Below are 19,001 nucleotides of genomic sequence, written 5' to 3' on the forward strand. Positions count from 1 at the left end.
CTTAAACAAATTTGCCTCAGTCGCATAACTAGTAGGTGTAGAAGCTAAGATTTACACACCGAGTCCAAGTTTTTAGCCACACCATCAAAAACAAACAACACTAACAAAACGGGGGTGGGGGGAACCTCTAAATTATACCTAGTATATGAAACATAAATCCTAAGTATTAGACCAAACATTTTTCTGAACCCTAAAAGTAAGTATTGCTAAGGGTTTAATAAAGAAGGATACTGCTTTTCTCTGAATGGCATAAAATAGCCCCAGTTGGAAATTATGATGATGTCCTCCAATTCCTCAAAATCTTTTCATTTTATCCAAATGATGATTTTTTTCCTCAAAAATTCATAAACATAAACATAAACATAACATAAAGTTACTTAAATCCTTTGTCTAGAAAACTTAAGGTATCTCCGATAAAGTATAGTTTTCAAGCTCCCTCTTGTGGAAATAATTATTAGGTCACTTACTAGAAATAATTACTCACCATCTTTTAATAATGGTGGGAAAACCTGGGATGATAAAAACTCTAAGAGGGGAAGGCACCTTAGAAATCACCTGAAAGGATCTCAACACTTCATGGACGAGAAAATAAAGGACCAGAGAAGTGGAGTGACCGGCCCACCATCGTGTACCTAGAAACCACCGCTAATGACCCCTGGTTCAATACCTTTTGCTCAGTTCTACAAAATCTCCTTTCATTAATCGTACAAACAAATACAATTTGAAAAGAGGAAAACAGAATTTTTAAAGTGTCCAGTAATTTACAGAAATATTATAATACATGAATCCTGCAAGAAACAGAAGTGGGATTTGTAATGAGATATTATGGAAGACTAAAATGAGAGGTACTAATGATGAGTCCAAGATGGGACATTTCATGAAGAAAAAAATAATCACAACTTTTGTCACCTGGACCAACTTGTATATTGTACCACAATTCAAAAGCCCTGAAAGTGAACCCAATCATCTATACAATCCTCAGGAACTACACATTTTAAAGTGTCTAAATGTTCAAGATATACATAAATTGAAGAAATCATATATTTCAACCTCAAATAGCAAAATGAAAATCACATTTTTAGAGTTTGAATGCCAGTTTTTCATCTTAAATAAAGTTTCTATTTGAGCTCTTAAAATTCATAATCAGGCAGAATTTATCTTTAGGAAAATAACATATTAATGAGAGTATCACTTTTTATGGTTCCTGCAATTTTGTAAGCTTAAGAAACTAAACATTTTCAGATGCCCAGTTTTCCATTTTAAATAGTTTTATTCAAATAAAAGGCCCAAATTGCCTATCTTCCAAGATAAAGAACTGACAATTTCAATGAACTAAAATTGCCTTCTGATAGCTGCTAAAACATTTAACCTTCACTCTTGTGGCTAAAATACTGTCTAATGTTAAGCATTTTAAAGATTCTATAGAAAGAAAAAGAAAAGACATTATAGAAATATATTATAGAAAGTAAGATATTGTAAGCATACTCAGCCAAGGGTAATGATTCTCTGCTATTACTATCTTCTTCCTCAAAACACTCAGCACTCAGACATTCTTCAATATTTGTTTGAAGCACATTTTCAATTTCATCATTTTCCGTATCAAAATGTATTTCTTCCCAGTCAGAACTGCAAAACTAACACATGAAAAGATTGCATTAAATGATGGGTTCTTGAAATTATTTATATTAACAAAGACTTTTGCTAATGGCTGTTTTTGCATTTCTGTTACCTGATAAAATCCACATATTGCCTGCACTGCAAAGAACCACCTCTTGGAACCGGGTATGCCGCCTACAGAACATGCTTGAAAACAAAATAATGCTTATGAGAAGAAAGGCATACCACAAACAAGCAGATGTTATAGCATATATACTTAGAGAATTATGTAATTTTTGATACATACTATATAGTTAAGATATGTGTGTGCATATATGCATTTACAAATACATAACATATGTCTTTTTAAAATCCCCCAAAATCCAAACAGAACAATCTGCCTGATGAGCAAAAGCATTCATTCACAATGAATACTTTTATTTTGTCAAAATCAAAACCCATACTATTTTATTCATCATTTTAAACACTAAAATCTACCCCCAAAAATACACCCACTCACTTACTATTGAGTCACACGAAAGTGTGTAAGTCATTTTAGGAAAAACGATTCCCTCTTCAAAGACCATGAAGGTCTGATTCATCCCGGCTAGGGGGAGAGGAGATAAAACTACAACCTAAACGTTGGAAAGATTCTCTTCTTGGAGAGCGGAATGTTACATGAGGATATGAAGTTAAGGGTCATCTCCGGGATGCATGTCCATTTAGGGCCACAAAGAATGTAGAACCATGTAAAGAAATTGGATTCTCAGGAGGGAGGAGAAATGTGGTAACTGAAGCTTAACTCATGGGAGCCAGGAAACATGGTAAGTGCTTATTACCACTTTCTGCCAATAGCCTCAGCAAAAGATTTTACCTCCTACTTCAGCACTGGGTGTGGTGAAAAAATAATGAATACTGTTTTTCTGAAAATAAATAAATTGGAAAAAAAAAGGTTTTCAGACGACCAGAATAAACATAAAAATTAAAAAAAAAAGAAAAAGAAAATAAAAACCATTATTAGGTAATTACTCCCAAACATGCCATCAGCAAACATAGGACACTATTCGCATTCCCATTAGTCTTCCCTCATTTCTTCCTGGGAGTACATGAGGAGCGCTGCCCTTTCAATTCAGTTATCCCTCAGTCTTCCAGAGATCCCAAACTCTGATTAGATTATCTTTCTTGCACCTTCCAGCTCTCGTTTTCTGTAGTTCCTTCCCACTAGTATTTAAGTTTGTACAGATATTCCTCAAATTATTGAGAAATATCCATTTCTTTACTTCAAGGATAAACTGAAAGTTCTGCCAACACTTGACAGTCCCTATGTCCGTATGTCTGCATCACATTTTCTACTGCCCTCTAAATCCATTTCAGTCGGTTTTTGTTTTTGTTTTTTGTCTCCAACATGCCACTGTAACTACACCCCCAAAGGCATGTTACTAAATGTGACAGTTCTTACTGCTGTTGTTACTTGACCTCTCAACTTAAGAGTAAGAAAGGAATCAAGGATGACAAAGTTGTCATCTTTCTCCTTAAAACACTTGGAACCTATCTTTCCAGTTGCTCCTCATGCCTTTAAAAATCAGTGCTCAGTTCCTTCAAATACTGGGATTCAGTTCAAGATTTTCTGCTCTTTTCACTGTCCTTAAGCAATCCCATTCTTTCTCATGGCTTGAACTGATATCTATACACTGATGATTCTATACTCTTTTTTTTATCCCCAGCCTTCTGAATTCTGAACACATGTATCCAACTTTTAAAAAACATTTTTACTTTGACATTTTAAAGTGTTTCCATGTTCTAAACTGGACAGGTCACTAAATGCCACCATCTACAGTATAGCCAAGCCTGGAACCTATTATTACTCTTTTTTTTTAAAGATTTTATTTATTTATTTGACAGAGAGAGGTAACAAGCAGGCAGAGAGGCAGGCAGAGAGAGAGGAGGAAACAGGCTCCCTGCTGAGCAGAGAGCCCGATGCGGGGCTCGATCCCAGGACCCTGAGATCATGACCCGAGCTGAAGGCAGCAGCCCAACCCACTGAGCCACCCAGACGCCCCCTATTATCACTCTTGATTGCTTTCTCCCTCTCCCCTTCTCCTAAACCACACCAGTGTAACACTCAGTCAGGTGGATTCTACCTCTATAATTTCCTTCAGATCTATCCATTTTCCTCTACCCTGACTGCCTCTCTCATTTCTCAGCTGGTCTTCTGCAGCAGCCCCCTCATAACTACACTCCTCTCAAATCTGTCTACTCTGCTGTAGCCGGACTACTTCACTAACATAAATGCCACCACGTCTCCTCCTTCCTTAAAGCCTTTAATGTCTAATTAGTGTTATGAAAAAGTCCAAACTCCCTGACATGATTTACAAAGTCCTCCACATAGCTATGCCTACCTCTCCAGCCCTAGCTCAATTCTAATCATACTGCACTTTCAGTTTCTCAGACTTGCCATATTACTGAAAGCAGTAATGCTCCTAGGGTAAGAAATTCAATGCGAGCAGTTCTTTGCATGGTTCCAATATGCAGATTTCAGTTACCATGGTTTCAATAACTCCTGGTCTCCCAAAACATGGTTCAAACTCCAGTTACCAAGGCTTATTAATTAACCATAATCACATAAAGTAAAACTTCACTGCTAGCTTCTCGGATGGCAAATCACTACATAAATCAAAGATGTGTATCACGATCAGCGACCAATTGCATTGCTACTGTCCAAGTTTGCTGACTGGTCACTGTACATCTGTTATTCATTCAGTTCCTATGAATAGAGGACAAATGTGTAATTGTGTTTCCTTCTTTTCTCCCAGTGATAAATCTACGATATTTTACAAAAATAGGTAATAGGAAGAGGAAATGGGCAAAAGGAAAACAATAAAATCGCAGCAAAAAACCTACAAAAAGTGGTAACACCAAAAGTGATTTTCAAATCTAATGTAAATAGATTCTAGAAATAGCTGCCATAATAAAAACATTGTGACACAAAACAAACTGAGGGTTGCTGAGGGGGGGTAGGGAGAGGGTGGTGGGGTTATGGACATTGGGGAGGGTATGTGCTATGGTGAGTGCTGTGAAATGGGTAAACCTGGCGATTCACAGACCTGTACCCCTGGGGATAAAAATACATTATATGTTTATAAAAAATAAAAAATTAAAACAACAACAACAACAAAAACCACACTGTGACAAAAAGAACGAAAACGTTTCAGAGAAAATGACGCTGGCAAATACCTTTGAATTAAAGGAATGCCACAACATTGAAAGTGCAAAGGATAAAACATCAGAAGCCAATACAAACTCAGGAGTACGGCAATTCACCAAAACATAGAAGAGGTGCTCACTCTATATCCTAAGTTATACGATGACAAGAAAGTGACAAGCACTGTTCAAACTACTCTGGATAAAGTCTTTACAAAAAGAAAAAGAAAAAAGTTTAATTCTCAATGTTTTTAATGCTTCAATTACAGCCTATGAAATAACTATAAGTTTTACCGTGGGTTTTTTTCCCTCCATTTCCTCTACATGTATAACCAACAGTGAGAGAGTTTTTAATGTTTTGACAAAAAAATGTCACGGAACAATTGTGATTTTTTTCCCATTGATTTTATATTAGGATTGCTTTGCATGGCTTCCGCGTGCAGTCACCGACATAGGCTCAGATTACTGGGCAAATAAGGACTGCATGGATAAGAAATGTCTATCCACCCAAACAGGAAGTGAAAGTTACCGTGAGAATTCCTAGAATGCTCCCAAAGCTCTTTAACATATACTTTCAAGGCACACGTGAAAAATCTTTCTTGCAGTAATAGTACTACTGACGTAAATCATACCAACTTGAAAAATTAATGAGTACTACCGCAAGTGGGCAAATGGACTTGGGAAATATAAAACATTAGAAATAACTTCCCAAGGGTGACAGTTTAAACCTGACAAACTAGAGGTTCTCTAATGAAAGAAGACAGAAAGGAACAGACAGTCCAGTCACGAGAATTACAACATTATCAAAATGAGCACCCTATCCTAGCATCTCCAGAAGCTTCCTTTAGCTTTTAGGCCTTGGCCTGTTTTGCTTATCTCTTTCTCTGAGTCTTTGCATGACACTCCCAGAGGCCAAGAAGAGGGAGTAAAAGGGAAGATATTGATTAAAAAAAATAAATAAATAAACTGATGGATTTGTATAATGTCAATAGAAACCACAGGAGAAAAAGTTGTTTTTTGGGTTTTTTTTTTTTTTTTGAGAAAAAGATTTTTACAAAACAAATGGTGGTCAAAAAAGACAAATACTTAGAAAAATTTAAAACAAATAAGAATGGAGATAAGATCATTGTGCTTTTAAGAGAATCAGTAAGAGGTAAGGGTGGAAAAAATGGTAAGAAATGGATGTAAAAGCATTAATAATGTATGTGTACTTAGAAAAAAATTTCAAATCCTTCTTATAATGCCACTTAACCCGATTTTATATGGATCTAAGGATGGGCAAGAAAATTCTATAAAGGGAACAAAAGTTAAGCTGAGAACCTAAAATAAATTTCATACAACTTAATTACATTCAAGCAGCAACAAGAGGGATCTTTTTCAGTTTTCAGTTCAGTTTTTTCAGCCACTATCCCAGTGGCTTATGCACAGTCAACAAATATCTCTTGTACCCTTAAGTGATCAAATTCATTACATTTACTTCCAGTACAAATGCAGAGTCAGAGAAATAAGAGGTTTCTGTTACACTTACCGGGAAAAGTACTATCTTCTGGATTCATTGAAGCTCTAATGCTTCTTTTCAGGAGATGATAAACATTTGCTGCTGTTAAAGCTGAAAAAGCAAAGACATACTAACTCATTAGGCTCGAGAGTTATGCAATCTAGGCATATTCCAATTTCACCATCAGAGACTCTCAAGAATATGTTGTACACATAACATTTTATGCTGTACATAAAAGAACTACAAACTATCTTAGTTTCAATATAATAAATTAAATGCAAACAGAGAAAACAGGAAAGGTGCCCAGTTTGTACTTGCTAGTCAGTTAACAGCCATCGAACAATCTCCCCGAAGAATTTAAAGTGGAGAATAGAAACTGTCACAATACTCTGTACACAAACACTTCATTTTCTCCTCAAAAAGCTTGCCCAGTCAAAACAAATAAAATGCAATAGGGATTACAGACAGAAACACCAAAAGGGAGTGCAATCTCAAACGGTTACAATTGTTTTTAAATTTACTATATATATATATATATATATATTTTTTTTTTTTAGCTTAGTTTATGTGTGGGATGTCTCCTCCCATTAGGATGTAAAATCTAGGCGAGTAAGACCCTTTTCCATCTTGTTCCTTTTTGTATTGCATTTGGAACACACAGGAGGCGGAAACACTACTGAATGCATGTATTTCCAACAAGCACACATTCCACTAAGGCGCAGAGAATTGTTCAGTTAAATTTTTACTGTGCTAAGAACTTCTGAGCGCTGGAATTTTGCATCCACACATCTGTCCCTGTTTTTCCATGAAGATAACGACATTTGCCAGCCCTTACTGGGCCGATCGCAGAGAGAAACAAATGCCCGGGAGAACTCGAGATAGGTCCCTCCCCTGCAGAACTTGATCGCAAACTTAAATTTCTTCCCTCCCCGCAAGCCGTTCCCGCTCATTCTCAGCCCCGCGCTTACCCGGCAGCTTCTCGGTACCCTCCACGGACGACCCTCCAGGCCAATGCTCCGCCTCCCCACCTGCTGCGGACGGGACTTTTCCTTCCCCCCAGATCACAAGGAGCAGGTACCGATCCATCTCCTCAGAGCTGAACTACTGTGTCAAGTCCCGCTTTCCACATCCAAATCGTCGCGCGCTACTGATGTACTTCCGGTTCCCTTCCACTTTAGGTCGGCTGGAAATTGTGCACCTTCCGTCTGCTTGCTGCAGCTTTTCCGGCCGGTGGGTTCTTTCGGGCAGTTATTCTTTCTGTAACCGCATTATTTGCTCCTTTCATAATGAAACTGCTACCAGGGGAAGATGGGAGGAGACGCAGGAAGAGCAGAGAAGCCGACGAAGCCTGGCTGACCTAGGAACTGTCGTGCTTGGGTTTATACGTTTCCCGCCGGGCCAGTGACGCTGGGGTCTGGCCTTGATCCCGAGGACAGGACGGTGCTGTTCCAGGGGGAACATGTCCAGTTTCTCTAAGGCTCCACAGGTGAGCTCGAAATCTTGTAGCTTGAAGGAATTCATTACACCGGCAGAAGGAAGGCAGTGGCTTAGGTGGACTTAGTGATGCTGAGTCGGCAGGAAAGCTGAGTCTCTGGGCTAGGGTGCCTCGGGAAAGCACAAAGGAGGGTCGTGATTGTGGCTGCTGCTCGTCGTTCTCTGGGCCGCACCACTTCTCTTTTCAGCCAGGACTTTTCTTGTCTCCCCGCTCCCCGCCCCCGGATAGGGTATTCGGAGAGAAGGTCAGAGTAATAGGGTGGATCAGACAGGGCATTGTGGGTCATGGTGAGGATTTTTTCGTTACTGGGTAAAACGAGGATCCGCTGAAAAGAATTGGAGTCAGGGAGTAACATGATGTCACTTAGGTGTGAAAAGGGGCGCTCTGGCCGCGGAGTTTAGACTGTTCAGAAACGGGGATTGGTGGAAGAATCCGTCTGGAGACCAACTGCAGTAATTGAGGCTAAACGTGATGGTGGCACAAACCAAACTAGGAACAGTGTAGTGTTGAGAAGCGGTCAGGTTCTGTTTGAAGGTGGAGGCAAAAGGATTTCCTGAAGGAGTGAATGTGAGCTGACAGTAAAAGAAGAAACCGGGGTTACCCCGAGGTTTTCTGCTTCGGTGAGGGGAAGGGTGTGCCCTCAGCTGAGATAGGGAAGACTGAGATCAAAGCCGGTTTCAGGTGTAAGAGCCGGACTTCAGTGTTGGGTATGTTGGTCTGAGAGGCTTCTTAGCCCAGTTCTGCTCCAAGTGTGATTTCTTTCTTGAACTATTTGTTACCTCTCCTGGATGAGCCAAATACAGGAAATAAACGTTTTTTAAAACGTTCGTAGCAATTGGATAATATGGGACTATTTTAATTTTTTTTAAAACAAAGTTTGGGGTTTTTTAATCAGAGTAATTGATCTGCAATGGAATGGGGTAAAACGAGTCTACAAAACTACGTATGGTTTAAAAAGCACCGTAGTGCAGGTGCCAAGTGACAACTGGATACAAGTGTAGAGTTCAGGTTAAAGATCCAGGCTATAGATGTGAATTTCTGCATTTGAGAGTCCTAAGCATGAAAGTGGCATTTCAACTTGTGAGTCTGGTTGTCGTCTTTGAGGAAGTATGTATTGAGAAGTGAGAAGGGCCGAGAACTGATGGGTTCAGCATTTCAGCATTTCAGAGGCAAAAGGTAAGAGAACAAGCAAAGCAGGGGAAAAAACCAGCAGAGGGTGGTGTCCTGGAATCAAGTGAGGAAAGAATACCCTGGAGGAGGAAATGATCACCTATACTGAAAGCTTAGAATTGGACCGTGGATTTAGTGACATGAAGGTCCTGGTAACTTTGGCAGGTGGTAGAGTGAGGGTGACCAGGCACAGGAGACCAGACTGGAGTAGGTTAAAGAGAGAATGAGGAGAGACAAATTAGAATAAAGACAACCTCTTTGGAAGAATTTTCCCATAACAGAGGAAAGAAATGAAGCAGTGGGTAAGTGAGGTCAGGAAGGTTTGCGGTTGTTGTTGTTTAACTTTACTATGGAGAATTTCACCTATAAAAGTAGGTATCACCCAGTTTCAAAAACCTCATAGCCAGTATTATTTCCTTTGTATCCCCATTCACTTCTTTCCCTTCTCTATGAATTTGAGGTGAATCTCCGACTCCTATTATTTCAGAAGTAAATATTTCAGTATCTTCTCTATAAGGATTCTTTTAAGAAATACAATCCCCATACCATTTATCAAAGATAAAAGCTATTTATAATTCCTTAATATCGAATGACTAGTATATGTTCACTTTTATAATTTCCTCATATATGTTACAGAAATGCATAATATTTGGGGGTCCCTGGGTGGCTCAGTCGGTTAAGCATCTGCCTTCAGCTCAGGTCACGATTCTGGGATCCTGGGATCGAACTATGCATTGGGCTCCTTGCTCAGCAGGGAGCCTCCTTCTCCCTCTCTCTTCCTTCTGCTGATAACATAATAACATGATTATCTATGTAAAAAACCAGATGGAGTCTAAGAAAAGCTATTAGATCTGATAAAAAAGTTTAGCAGGCTGCTGGTTATAAGACCAACATGCAAAAAATGAAGTGCATGCCTATAGCAACAGTCAATCACATTTAAAAATACAGTGCCGTTTACAGTGGCATCAAAATATACGAAATACTTAAGAGATAAACCTGACAAAAGATGTGTGAAGAGAACAAGATAGAAACTAGAGAAGTGAGAGAGGACAAAAACAGAAATGGTGAGCAGTTTAGAAGCTGATTTGAAGTTTGTAATAAAACTTAAAGTAAAACCAGTTAGTCTTGTTGTATTTTTTCAGCATTTTTCAGCAACTTATTATATGCATAGAGAAAACATCTGGTTGAGATCTTTCTGGGTTGGAATTTTCTTAGAATTTGAAGTTACTGGTGAGTACCGCAAAGACAATGGTGTGTGCCTGAGGCAGCTTAAAAATGTCTAACCAGCTATTTAAAATTTAAGTTTATTCAGCACCATCCGTCTATACTTGTCTACCTATATTCTGTTACTGTATTCTCCCATGGAATTGAACTTCTGAATAGTCTTCAGTTCCCACTTGGTCACTCATCTTTCAATTTAATATATGTCAGTCTCAACAATTTTGAAGACCTTTATAAACAGTTTCTACTTTCATAAGAGTTTCTCATTACCATTCCAGAAAGTGCCGTAGTATAAAGGAAAATATATCTTTGAAATGTTTTAAATAAAGCATCATTGGGAGCGCCTGGGTGGCTCAGTCATGAAGTGTCTACCTTCAACTCCGGTCATGATCCTAGGGTCCTGGGATCAAGCCCCACGTCGGGCTCCCTGATCAGCAGGGAGTTTGTGTCTCCCTCTCCCACTCCGCCTGCTTGTGTTCCCTCTCTTGCTGTCTCTCTGTCAAATAAATAAAATCTTTTTAAAAATTTAAATAAATAAATAAATAAATAAAGCATCCACATTGCAGATAGAAAAGCAGTCAGGAAAAATTACTGTGTTTAAACTTCGTAGAATGAGAAAAGAACCTCCTTTCCCAGAAATAGAGATGAAAACAAAACCAAAAAAAAAAAAAATTAATTAAGCAATCAAAGGATCTTTTTGATCTATTACTGATGTTAACTGTAGAATATTATGTGATAGTATATAATAATAAATTTGATTATTTCCATTTTAATTAGAATTTTCTTTGTTTTCTCTCTGTCTTTTTCCCCCCAGCAATGGGCCACTTTTGCTCGGGTTTGGTATCTTTTAGATGGGAAAATGCAGCCTCCTGGCAAACTAGCTGCTGTGGCATCAATTAAACTTCAAGGATTGCATAAACCTATATACCATCAACTGAGTGAGTATCATTTTAGATCTGTCACTAGTAACCATAATTTTCATCCCAGAATAGAATTTTGAAGAAATCTGCCTGAACTACTTCTGAGGACCTCTTTTTTTGCTACAATCCCTTATTCCATTCTTGCAAAAAAACCTACTGGGGCACTAAAATGAGTTTGGTTTATTCATAAAAAAACCCATACAGACCACTTTGCCTGAGACAAACCCATTTCATGCCATTACAATAGCAAATTATCAGTAGCCCTCCTTTCATTCTCAGATATCCTGATTGGGACTATAAATCAGATGTTCACTCTTACTCATTTTTTCATATGGTTATGTGCATTTGAGTAGAGTTTCTGAAAATGAAGAACTAAGTTTGCCCTCTCTTCTAAAAACGTTTTCATCAAGAAAGATGGATAGAGCTAACTCAACATGAAAAGTTTACTGTTTTTAATTGATAAGTTTGATTTTCTGTAACCTTTTTCCAAAACAAAAGAAAAAAGTTGTGTTGATACTAAAAGACTTTTGCTTATTACATTTAGTTTTGATTGACTTCACTTAACCTGGCAGTTCAGGGACCACCCAGCAAGATCTAGGTGTCAGCTCTTACTGTTCCATCTTTTTTGATCTGTCAACAACATTTTTTGCAGTTAATCATAGTTTTAACTTTTTGAATCATGAAGTTGTAAATAAATCCCTATTTAAATATAGGTAACATTTTTAAAGAAAATCAACAGTTATAATGACAAAGTAAACATGCACATTCTCAACATTTGGGTTATTTCCAATTTTTTTCCCATTACAAACATTATTACTGTCAGCATTTTTGTACCTTTTCTGCAGTGCATGTGTGGAAGAGTTTCTCTGAGGTGTGTCTACAGGACAGGAGTTACTGGGTTCAAAAGTGTATGGGGAACTAATTAGTCTTTATGCTGATGTCCTAGAGAATTTGTATTATCCCTCCTCTTCAGTAACACTTGATGTTTTCATTCTCTTTAAGTTTGACTACTCTGGTAGATGGGAAATACATTCTCTTGATGGTTTTGCATTGTCCTGATTGCAATTGGTGCTGTGTATCCTTTTCTCTTTATTGGCCTTTTATCATTTCTTCTTCTGTGAAATGTCTGTTCGTGTCTTTTGACCATATTTCTACTGAGTTATTTGCCCTTTACATTTTTGTAACTTTTATTGTGGACGTTTTCATATTTTCAGAAAAGCTCAAAGAATAGTGCAGTGATTTTATACCCTCCGCCCAGATTACAGTTAAAATTTACCATCTAATATATACGTTATATTTAATACATAATTTGACATGTAATTTTTTTACTCAATCATTGGAAAATAAGTTGCAGATGTCATAGTAAATCCCCCTGAATGCTTCAGCTTATGTCTTCTAAGAATAAGAATACTTCCCTATATAACTAAAAAGCCATTATCACACATGACAAGATAAACATAATTTAATTGTGTAGTTTAATATCTGGTGCATTTTCAAATTTCTTTAGTAGTTCCAAGAATGTTCTTTATAGCTGTTAATTTTTTTTAGATCAGGATCCAGCCAAGGTTTATGTATTGCCTTCAGTCCTTATGTTCCCGTAGTCTATTTATTTGTTTATTTATTTATTGAGATTTTATTTATTTATTCGACAGAGAGAGAGAGAGACAGCAAGAGAGGGAACACAAGCAGGGGGAGTGGGAGAGGGAGAAGCTGCTTTCTTGCCAAGCAGGGAGCCCGATGTGGGAGCTTGATCCAGGACCCTGGAATCATAACTGGAGTGGAAGGCAGATGCTTAATGACTGAGCCTCTGCCTTCGGCTCAGGTCATGCATGATCCTGGAGTCTTGGGATCGAGCCCTGCATCATCCAGCTGTCCACTCAGCGAGGAGCCTGCTTCCCTTCCTCTCTCTCTGCCTGCCTCTCTGCCTACTTGTGATCTCTGTCAAATAAATAAATAAATAAATACTCTTTAAAAAAGAATAATCCTTGTCTTATTTTCTTTTTGCAGTTAACCTTTTGGGGAGTCCAGGCTAGTTTTCGTGTAAAGAACTTTCTTATTAAACACATTCTTCATTGTTCTTGGACGCATTCTCTTGCTAGTTCCTCCTTCCCAGTTCCTTTATTCTTTTCAACTTTCTAATTGCCAAGTCTTCTCTCATTAAAAATTAGGAGTGCTCTGGAACCTGGTCCTTGGATCCCATCACATTCATTAAGCAATCACATTCAGTTTCGTATCTCTATCTTTAATATCTTTTATTATGCTTATAGTTCCCAAATTTATATCATTTTTTATCTTTTCCCTATATTACAAACTCATATAACCATATTGCTACTCAGCAAATCTTCTTAGGTGTCTGGTAGACATCTCCAGCAAGTTTTGTATATTTAACTTGGAGATATCTTACTTCCTGGATTTCCCCCACCCATACCAACCTGTTATTTCTAGTTTTCCCATCTCAGTTAATAGCTTCTCTAGTCTTTTTCTTACTCCAGTCAAAAGTCTTATCTTCATTTTTGACTGCTCTTTATTCAACTCCCAAGTGTGTGTGTCTATATATATGTATGTGTGTGTGTGTGTGTATATGAAAAAGTATGTGTACCTGAAAGAAATATATATATATATGAAATTTATTCACTTCTCATTAACTCTCTCTTCTACTGTAATTTTAAACCACTGTACTCTCTATTCTGGATTATTCCAAAAGCCTCCTCACTGATCTCCCTGCTTCTGTTCTTGCCCCAGTAGGGTCTTTTTTCCCCAGATCAATTACAATTACCTTTTCCAAATGAGAGTCAGAGCAAAAGCCAAAGTTCTGTCAGTGCCTTACGAGAAACTACATGGTGTGGTTCCTGTTACCTCCCTGAGTTTATTTCCTACCTCCCTTGAGTAATCCACTTAAGGCTTACTACTGTTTCTTTAATATACCTGCCAACACATTTTTGCCTTAGGGCCTTTTTACATTTTGTTTTCTCTGCTTGCATGGGATTTTCCAGATTTATGGCTTTTCCAGATTTATGCATTGCTCCTTCACATCTTTCAGACTTCTCCTACTTACATCCTGAGAGAGGCCTTACCCAGTTCCTCCATCAGCTCCCCCTTTCACTTACTATACTTTATGTTGCCTTTTAAAAAACATTAGCATTCACTGATCACACATGTTATATAAATGTGCATCATCCACCTCCCTCTACTAGATGAAGTTCTAAAAGGACAGGAACTTTGCCTGAATTTTTCACAGCTAGAAATGCCTAGAATGGTGTTTGACATATAGTTGGACAGCATAAATGTTTTCTGAGTGGATATATGCATTCATGAATACCAGTTTTGAGAAAGAAGAAATTACTTTTAATCAGGGCTGTAGCATTTCAGCTAAGTTAGATTTGGGATCTGTGGACCGAGGAGGAAAAGATGTGTAGATGGTTTGATTTGGGGAAGAGCAAGAACATAGGAGTTCCTCCATTTCTCTTACTTGCTGCTCTCATCTTTCTCTTCCCTTAATGAAAATTTCACAGTAAGCCCACAGCCCGTGCAGTCTTTAAGTACGGAATTGGAATGTAAGGATTCTGTCTTGGTGATCTTTGCTCTGCAAGCACATAGTACAATGTCTGGTCCTTCAGAGATGCTTGTCAGAAACATTCTGTGGAATGACACTTTCAGGAAAATGTTTTATGAGCACAGTCAGTTCTCATTATTCACTGTAGTTCTGGTCTTTAAAGTCACCGTGAATGCTGAATGAAAGTGGACACCGAACCATTGCTTCTAGGGGAGACACAGAGTTAGGTTCCTCTGAGTCTCTGGTTATAACATTTTTTTGTCAGCCAGTCCATACATAGTCTTGTTTGTTTTATGTGTGTTTCTGTTTAAAGACACCTTATTTAATACACATTTTGTTGACCTCACGGCCAACTGCAGAGTAACTCATGACTGAATAATGCTTATCGAACACACATTTTCTTTGTAAGACATACTGGAACCATCTTGCACTTAGGAACACTACATAGCACTTGAGCATCAGACTTGAGGGATATTTAAAAAGTAAAGGCACTTTAGAAAGCACAAAAATGCCAAACAGCTAGGATTAAATGGACCATAAAGAGACACTTGTTTATGGTAAAAGAGTCTAAACAAAAGACAGTCAGTGCATTACGTTATTTGACCTCAGTTGAAAGAGTGCATCAAGCCACTCACATTTTTCACTGATGTGCATGTGTCTGCAAATGACTGAGAAAACACTGTAGGCATTAAGATTACAAAGAAATTTGAAGAGAATAGGCAAATTCGTAATGTAGAATCTGTGAATAATGAGGAGTACTTGGACTTCCAAAGTAAAATAGTGATCAACAGACTTATACATGACTGATTAGAAATTTCTTTACTTTAAAAATCTTTTTTGGGGACGCCTGGGTGGCTCAGTTGGTTGAGCAGCTGCCTTCGGCTCAGGTCATGATCCCAGCATCCTGGGATCGAGTCCCACATAGGGCTCCTTGCTCAGCAGGGAGCCTGCTTCTCCCTCTGCCTCTGCTTGCCATTCTGTCTGCCTGTGCTCACTCTCTCCCTCTCTCTCTCTGATAAATAAATAAAATCTTTAAAAAAAAAAAATCTTTTTTGGCAGACAAGGAAAATGCTATAGTCCTTGAATTACCAAGTCATAGAAATTAATTCCTTAGGCCTTCAGATATTTTGTTTTCCTGCCTCATTTATATGAGAAAACTAAAATCAGAAGAATAAAGTGACTTTCTCACTGTCACTTAGCTGCTAGATTATAATAGAACTGGGACCAGAACCCAAGTACTTTGTTTCCTCAGGTAGTAATACTACCCATTCCACTTTAGTGTGCTGATTCTTAGCTGCTTAAACTGTGTTTTCCTGCTGATTTGGTTTTTTTTTTTTTCTTCTTAACCTTAGCAGTGTTATTAACAAGGTGATATACGAGATCTCTTAGGTTGTCTTTGTGGAAATACAAGCAGTACAAAATTTGGGAAAAGTAGAAATAGTAGTAAGTATAGCACTTACCGGTTCACTGAATTAAAGTTCTGCTTTCTGGTAAGCAGGTCATTATTGGAAATGTATTCCTTAGGTACCTAATGAGAACATTCTGCTAGAAAACCAGATGAGCTTTTGTGGCTGCCTATCTGGTTCATCCTTTTCTAGTAAAGGAGAATAGCATTTCTATGAAATTAAAAATTTACATTTTAAAGACAAAGAGTTATTTTTGTTTCATTGTACATTTAAATGCATAACATAATCAGCAAAACTTGATATCCACGAGATGTCACTAAAGTCAAGATTTAAATTGCAAACAATTTTTTTTTTAAGATTTTATTTATTTATTTGACACAGAGAGAGAGAGATCGCAAGTAGGGAGAGCAGCAGGCAGAGAGAGAGGAGGAAGCATGCTCCCTGCTGAGCAGAGAGCCTGATGTGGGGCTCGATCCCAGGACCCTGAGACCATGACCTGAGCCGAAGGCAGAGGCTTAACCCACTGAGCCACCCAGGCGCCCAAACAATTCTTAACTTAATAAACATTTCATGTTCTAAGTTTTTTTTTTTTTTTTGCATTTTATTATTTTTTTCTTTTCAGTGTTCCAAAATTCATTGTTTATGCACCACACCCAGTGCTTTATTGGCTTAATAAGCACTTATTAAGCATGTATTATGTGCTCACAATCACTGGAAACATGTTTTTTTGAAAATTGACATACAGTTTCCCAGAAGAATAACACTATAAGTGATGGTCGTATATCCAGGAGATTTTAAAAGTTAGCCAACAAAATAGTAAATAAATAAAAAATAAAAGTCAGCCAGTAATATATCTAAACATGATATATACAACATTTGAATTCCTTTATAGGTTGAGTGGACTTTGTCAAGTGTTGTAGAAAACCAGCTTTCCACTTACAAGACTTTCTTTTTTTTATGGAGAATGTGGTCTGGGTTGAGCTGGAAATAATGTGGAACTAGGAAAAGCATTCCTTCCTCTTTCTAATTAGAGCTGCCCTTCTGAATTTGGGACCTGAGAGCTTTTTGAGCATGTTTCTTTGTCACTGGTAAATGAAAAGAAAGGACACATGGTAATTTAGGATTACGACTTACTCTTCATGAGGATTCCATTCTTTTTGCTGCTTACAGATCAAAATATTGAGGAGGACTGTCTGATCATTTAAAAGCAGCAGAGAAAGGCATCTTGGCTCAGCATGTCTGCCTTAGGCTCAGGTCATAATCCCAGGGTCCTGGGATCGAGCCCTACATTGGGCTCCTTGCTTAGTGGGGAGCCTGCTTCTCCCTCTTCCCCTCCCTTTGCCCCTCTCCCTGCTTATGCTTTCTCTCTCTCTCAAATTAATAAAATCTTTTAAAAATAAATAATTTTTTAAAAAGAAGCAGAAACTTTTTTTCAGCATTTTTTAGTTATTAGATTATCTTAAAAATATTCCTTATCTGCATGAAATGAAACAATAAAAGTTGCACACAGTTCTTAACATTATGGATGTTAGCACACCAGACAGTTTAATAAAGATTAGATTAGCTCTAGTCTAACATCTAGCATTCTGTCTTGTATTACTAATTTACATCTTGAAAGAACTTATTAGAAAAGAAATTTAGGATGCTGTTTTAAAAGGTACCAAGCTAACATCTTTCTCTCTTACTATTGAGTTCAGTGTCAATTTATTTCAGGTGTCAATTACTGCATCATCTTAGTTTTACAATCTTTTTTTTTTTTTTTTTAAGGTTTTATTTATTTATTTGACAGACAACAAGAGCAGAAACACAGGCAGGGGGACTTGGAGAGGGAGGAGCAGGGAGCCCAATGTGGAGCTCCATCCCAGGACCCTAGGATCATGACCTGAGCGAAGGCTGACACTTAGCAACTGAGCCAACCAGGCGCCCCGTTAATTTTGCAGTCTTAATTACACATTTATTTCTCCACTCCTCGAATATCATGGTACCAAACAGTGAAGGAGAGTTTTGTTCCAGGTTACATCCAGAATATTTAACTCCTTTAGGAAGTGAATATTTAGATATTATCAGTAAATTTAAACAACACACCTTAATTCCTATCACAGTGTCTTTACAGTCAGTAGATTTTGTGGTAACCTACATGGTCATCTGTCATGCTGGCTATGCTCAAGTTCAGGGATGCCAAAAATAACATTGAATTAGGCATTTGGACGTTTATCTTTCAAGGCTGGAAACAAACATAATGACCAAAGCGAATTTTGTTATTTATCACTAAATTGAAATAGCTATTTTTTAAACATTTCTGAAACTGAAGTACAGAGACCCAGTATATAAAAACCGTGCTGCACTGGGGGGCATCAGTGGTGCACTTGGTTAAGTGTCTGACTCTTGGTTTCAACTCAGGTCATGATCTCAGGGTCATGAAGTAGAGCCCCGTATCAGGCTCCATGCTCAGCACAGAGTCTGCTTGAGACTCTTTCTCCCTCTCCATTTGCTGCTGCCCGCCACACGCTCTCTCTCTCTCTCTCTCTCAAATAAGTAAATCTTTAAAAAAACAAAACCAGGCAAAGCAGTGCTGCACTGGCCAAAGGAGGGAGAAGATGCTGGATCCTTGCTCCTGTGAGTCACCTTCTCAGAACCTGAGATCTCTATCAAATACAGTTTTAAAAACACTGAGCTGAACCAAAGAACTTTTTTTTTTTTAAAAGATTCTATTTATTTGAGAGAAAGAGAGAGCACAAGCAGGGGGAGTGGCAGAGAGAGAGGGAGAAGCAGGCTCCTCACTGAGCAGAGAGCCTGATGCGGGGCTCAATCCCAGAACCCTGGGATCATGACCTGAGCTGAAAGCAGATGCTTAGCTGACTGAGCCACCCAGGCACCCCTAAACCAAAGAACTTTTCTTTTTCTTTTCTTTTTATTTTTTTAAAATATTTAATTTATTTAT

The 19,001-nt window shown here is 38.1% G+C and overlaps 2 protein-coding genes across 5 annotated transcripts in view; one reads left to right on the top strand and one right to left on the bottom strand.

The window, feature by feature from the left end:
* Window positions 1–7,430, bottom strand: part of LOC122904336 (MDM2 binding protein) — a 74,780-nt gene extending 67,350 nt beyond the window's left edge. For all 4 annotated transcript variants that reach the window (XM_044245027.1, XM_044245029.1, XM_044245028.1 and 1 more), the window contains exons 1-4: window positions 7,264–7,430; window positions 6,326–6,406; window positions 1,730–1,803; window positions 1,486–1,634 (exon numbers count right to left, since the gene is read on the bottom strand). In XM_044245027.1, the coding sequence (XP_044100962.1) occupies window positions 1,486–1,634; window positions 1,730–1,803; window positions 6,326–6,406; window positions 7,264–7,381 (422 nt within the window). In that variant the 5' untranslated portion in view covers window positions 7,382–7,430. The remainder of the gene's footprint in view (window positions 1–1,485; window positions 1,635–1,729; window positions 1,804–6,325; window positions 6,407–7,263) is intronic.
* A 250-nt stretch (window positions 7,431–7,680) lies between these two features.
* Window positions 7,681–19,001, top strand: part of MRPL13 (mitochondrial ribosomal protein L13) — a 48,874-nt gene continuing 37,553 nt past the window's right edge. Inside the window, exons 1-2 of the mRNA XM_044245030.1 lie at window positions 7,681–7,781; window positions 10,996–11,119. Coding sequence (XP_044100965.1) covers window positions 7,755–7,781; window positions 10,996–11,119 — 151 coding nt within the window. The 5' untranslated portion in view covers window positions 7,681–7,754. The remainder of the gene's footprint in view (window positions 7,782–10,995; window positions 11,120–19,001) is intronic.

This window comes from Neovison vison, chromosome 4 (assembly GCF_020171115.1).
Source record: "Neovison vison isolate M4711 chromosome 4, ASM_NN_V1, whole genome shotgun sequence".
Lineage (NCBI taxonomy): Eukaryota > Metazoa > Chordata > Mammalia > Carnivora > Mustelidae > Neogale > Neogale vison.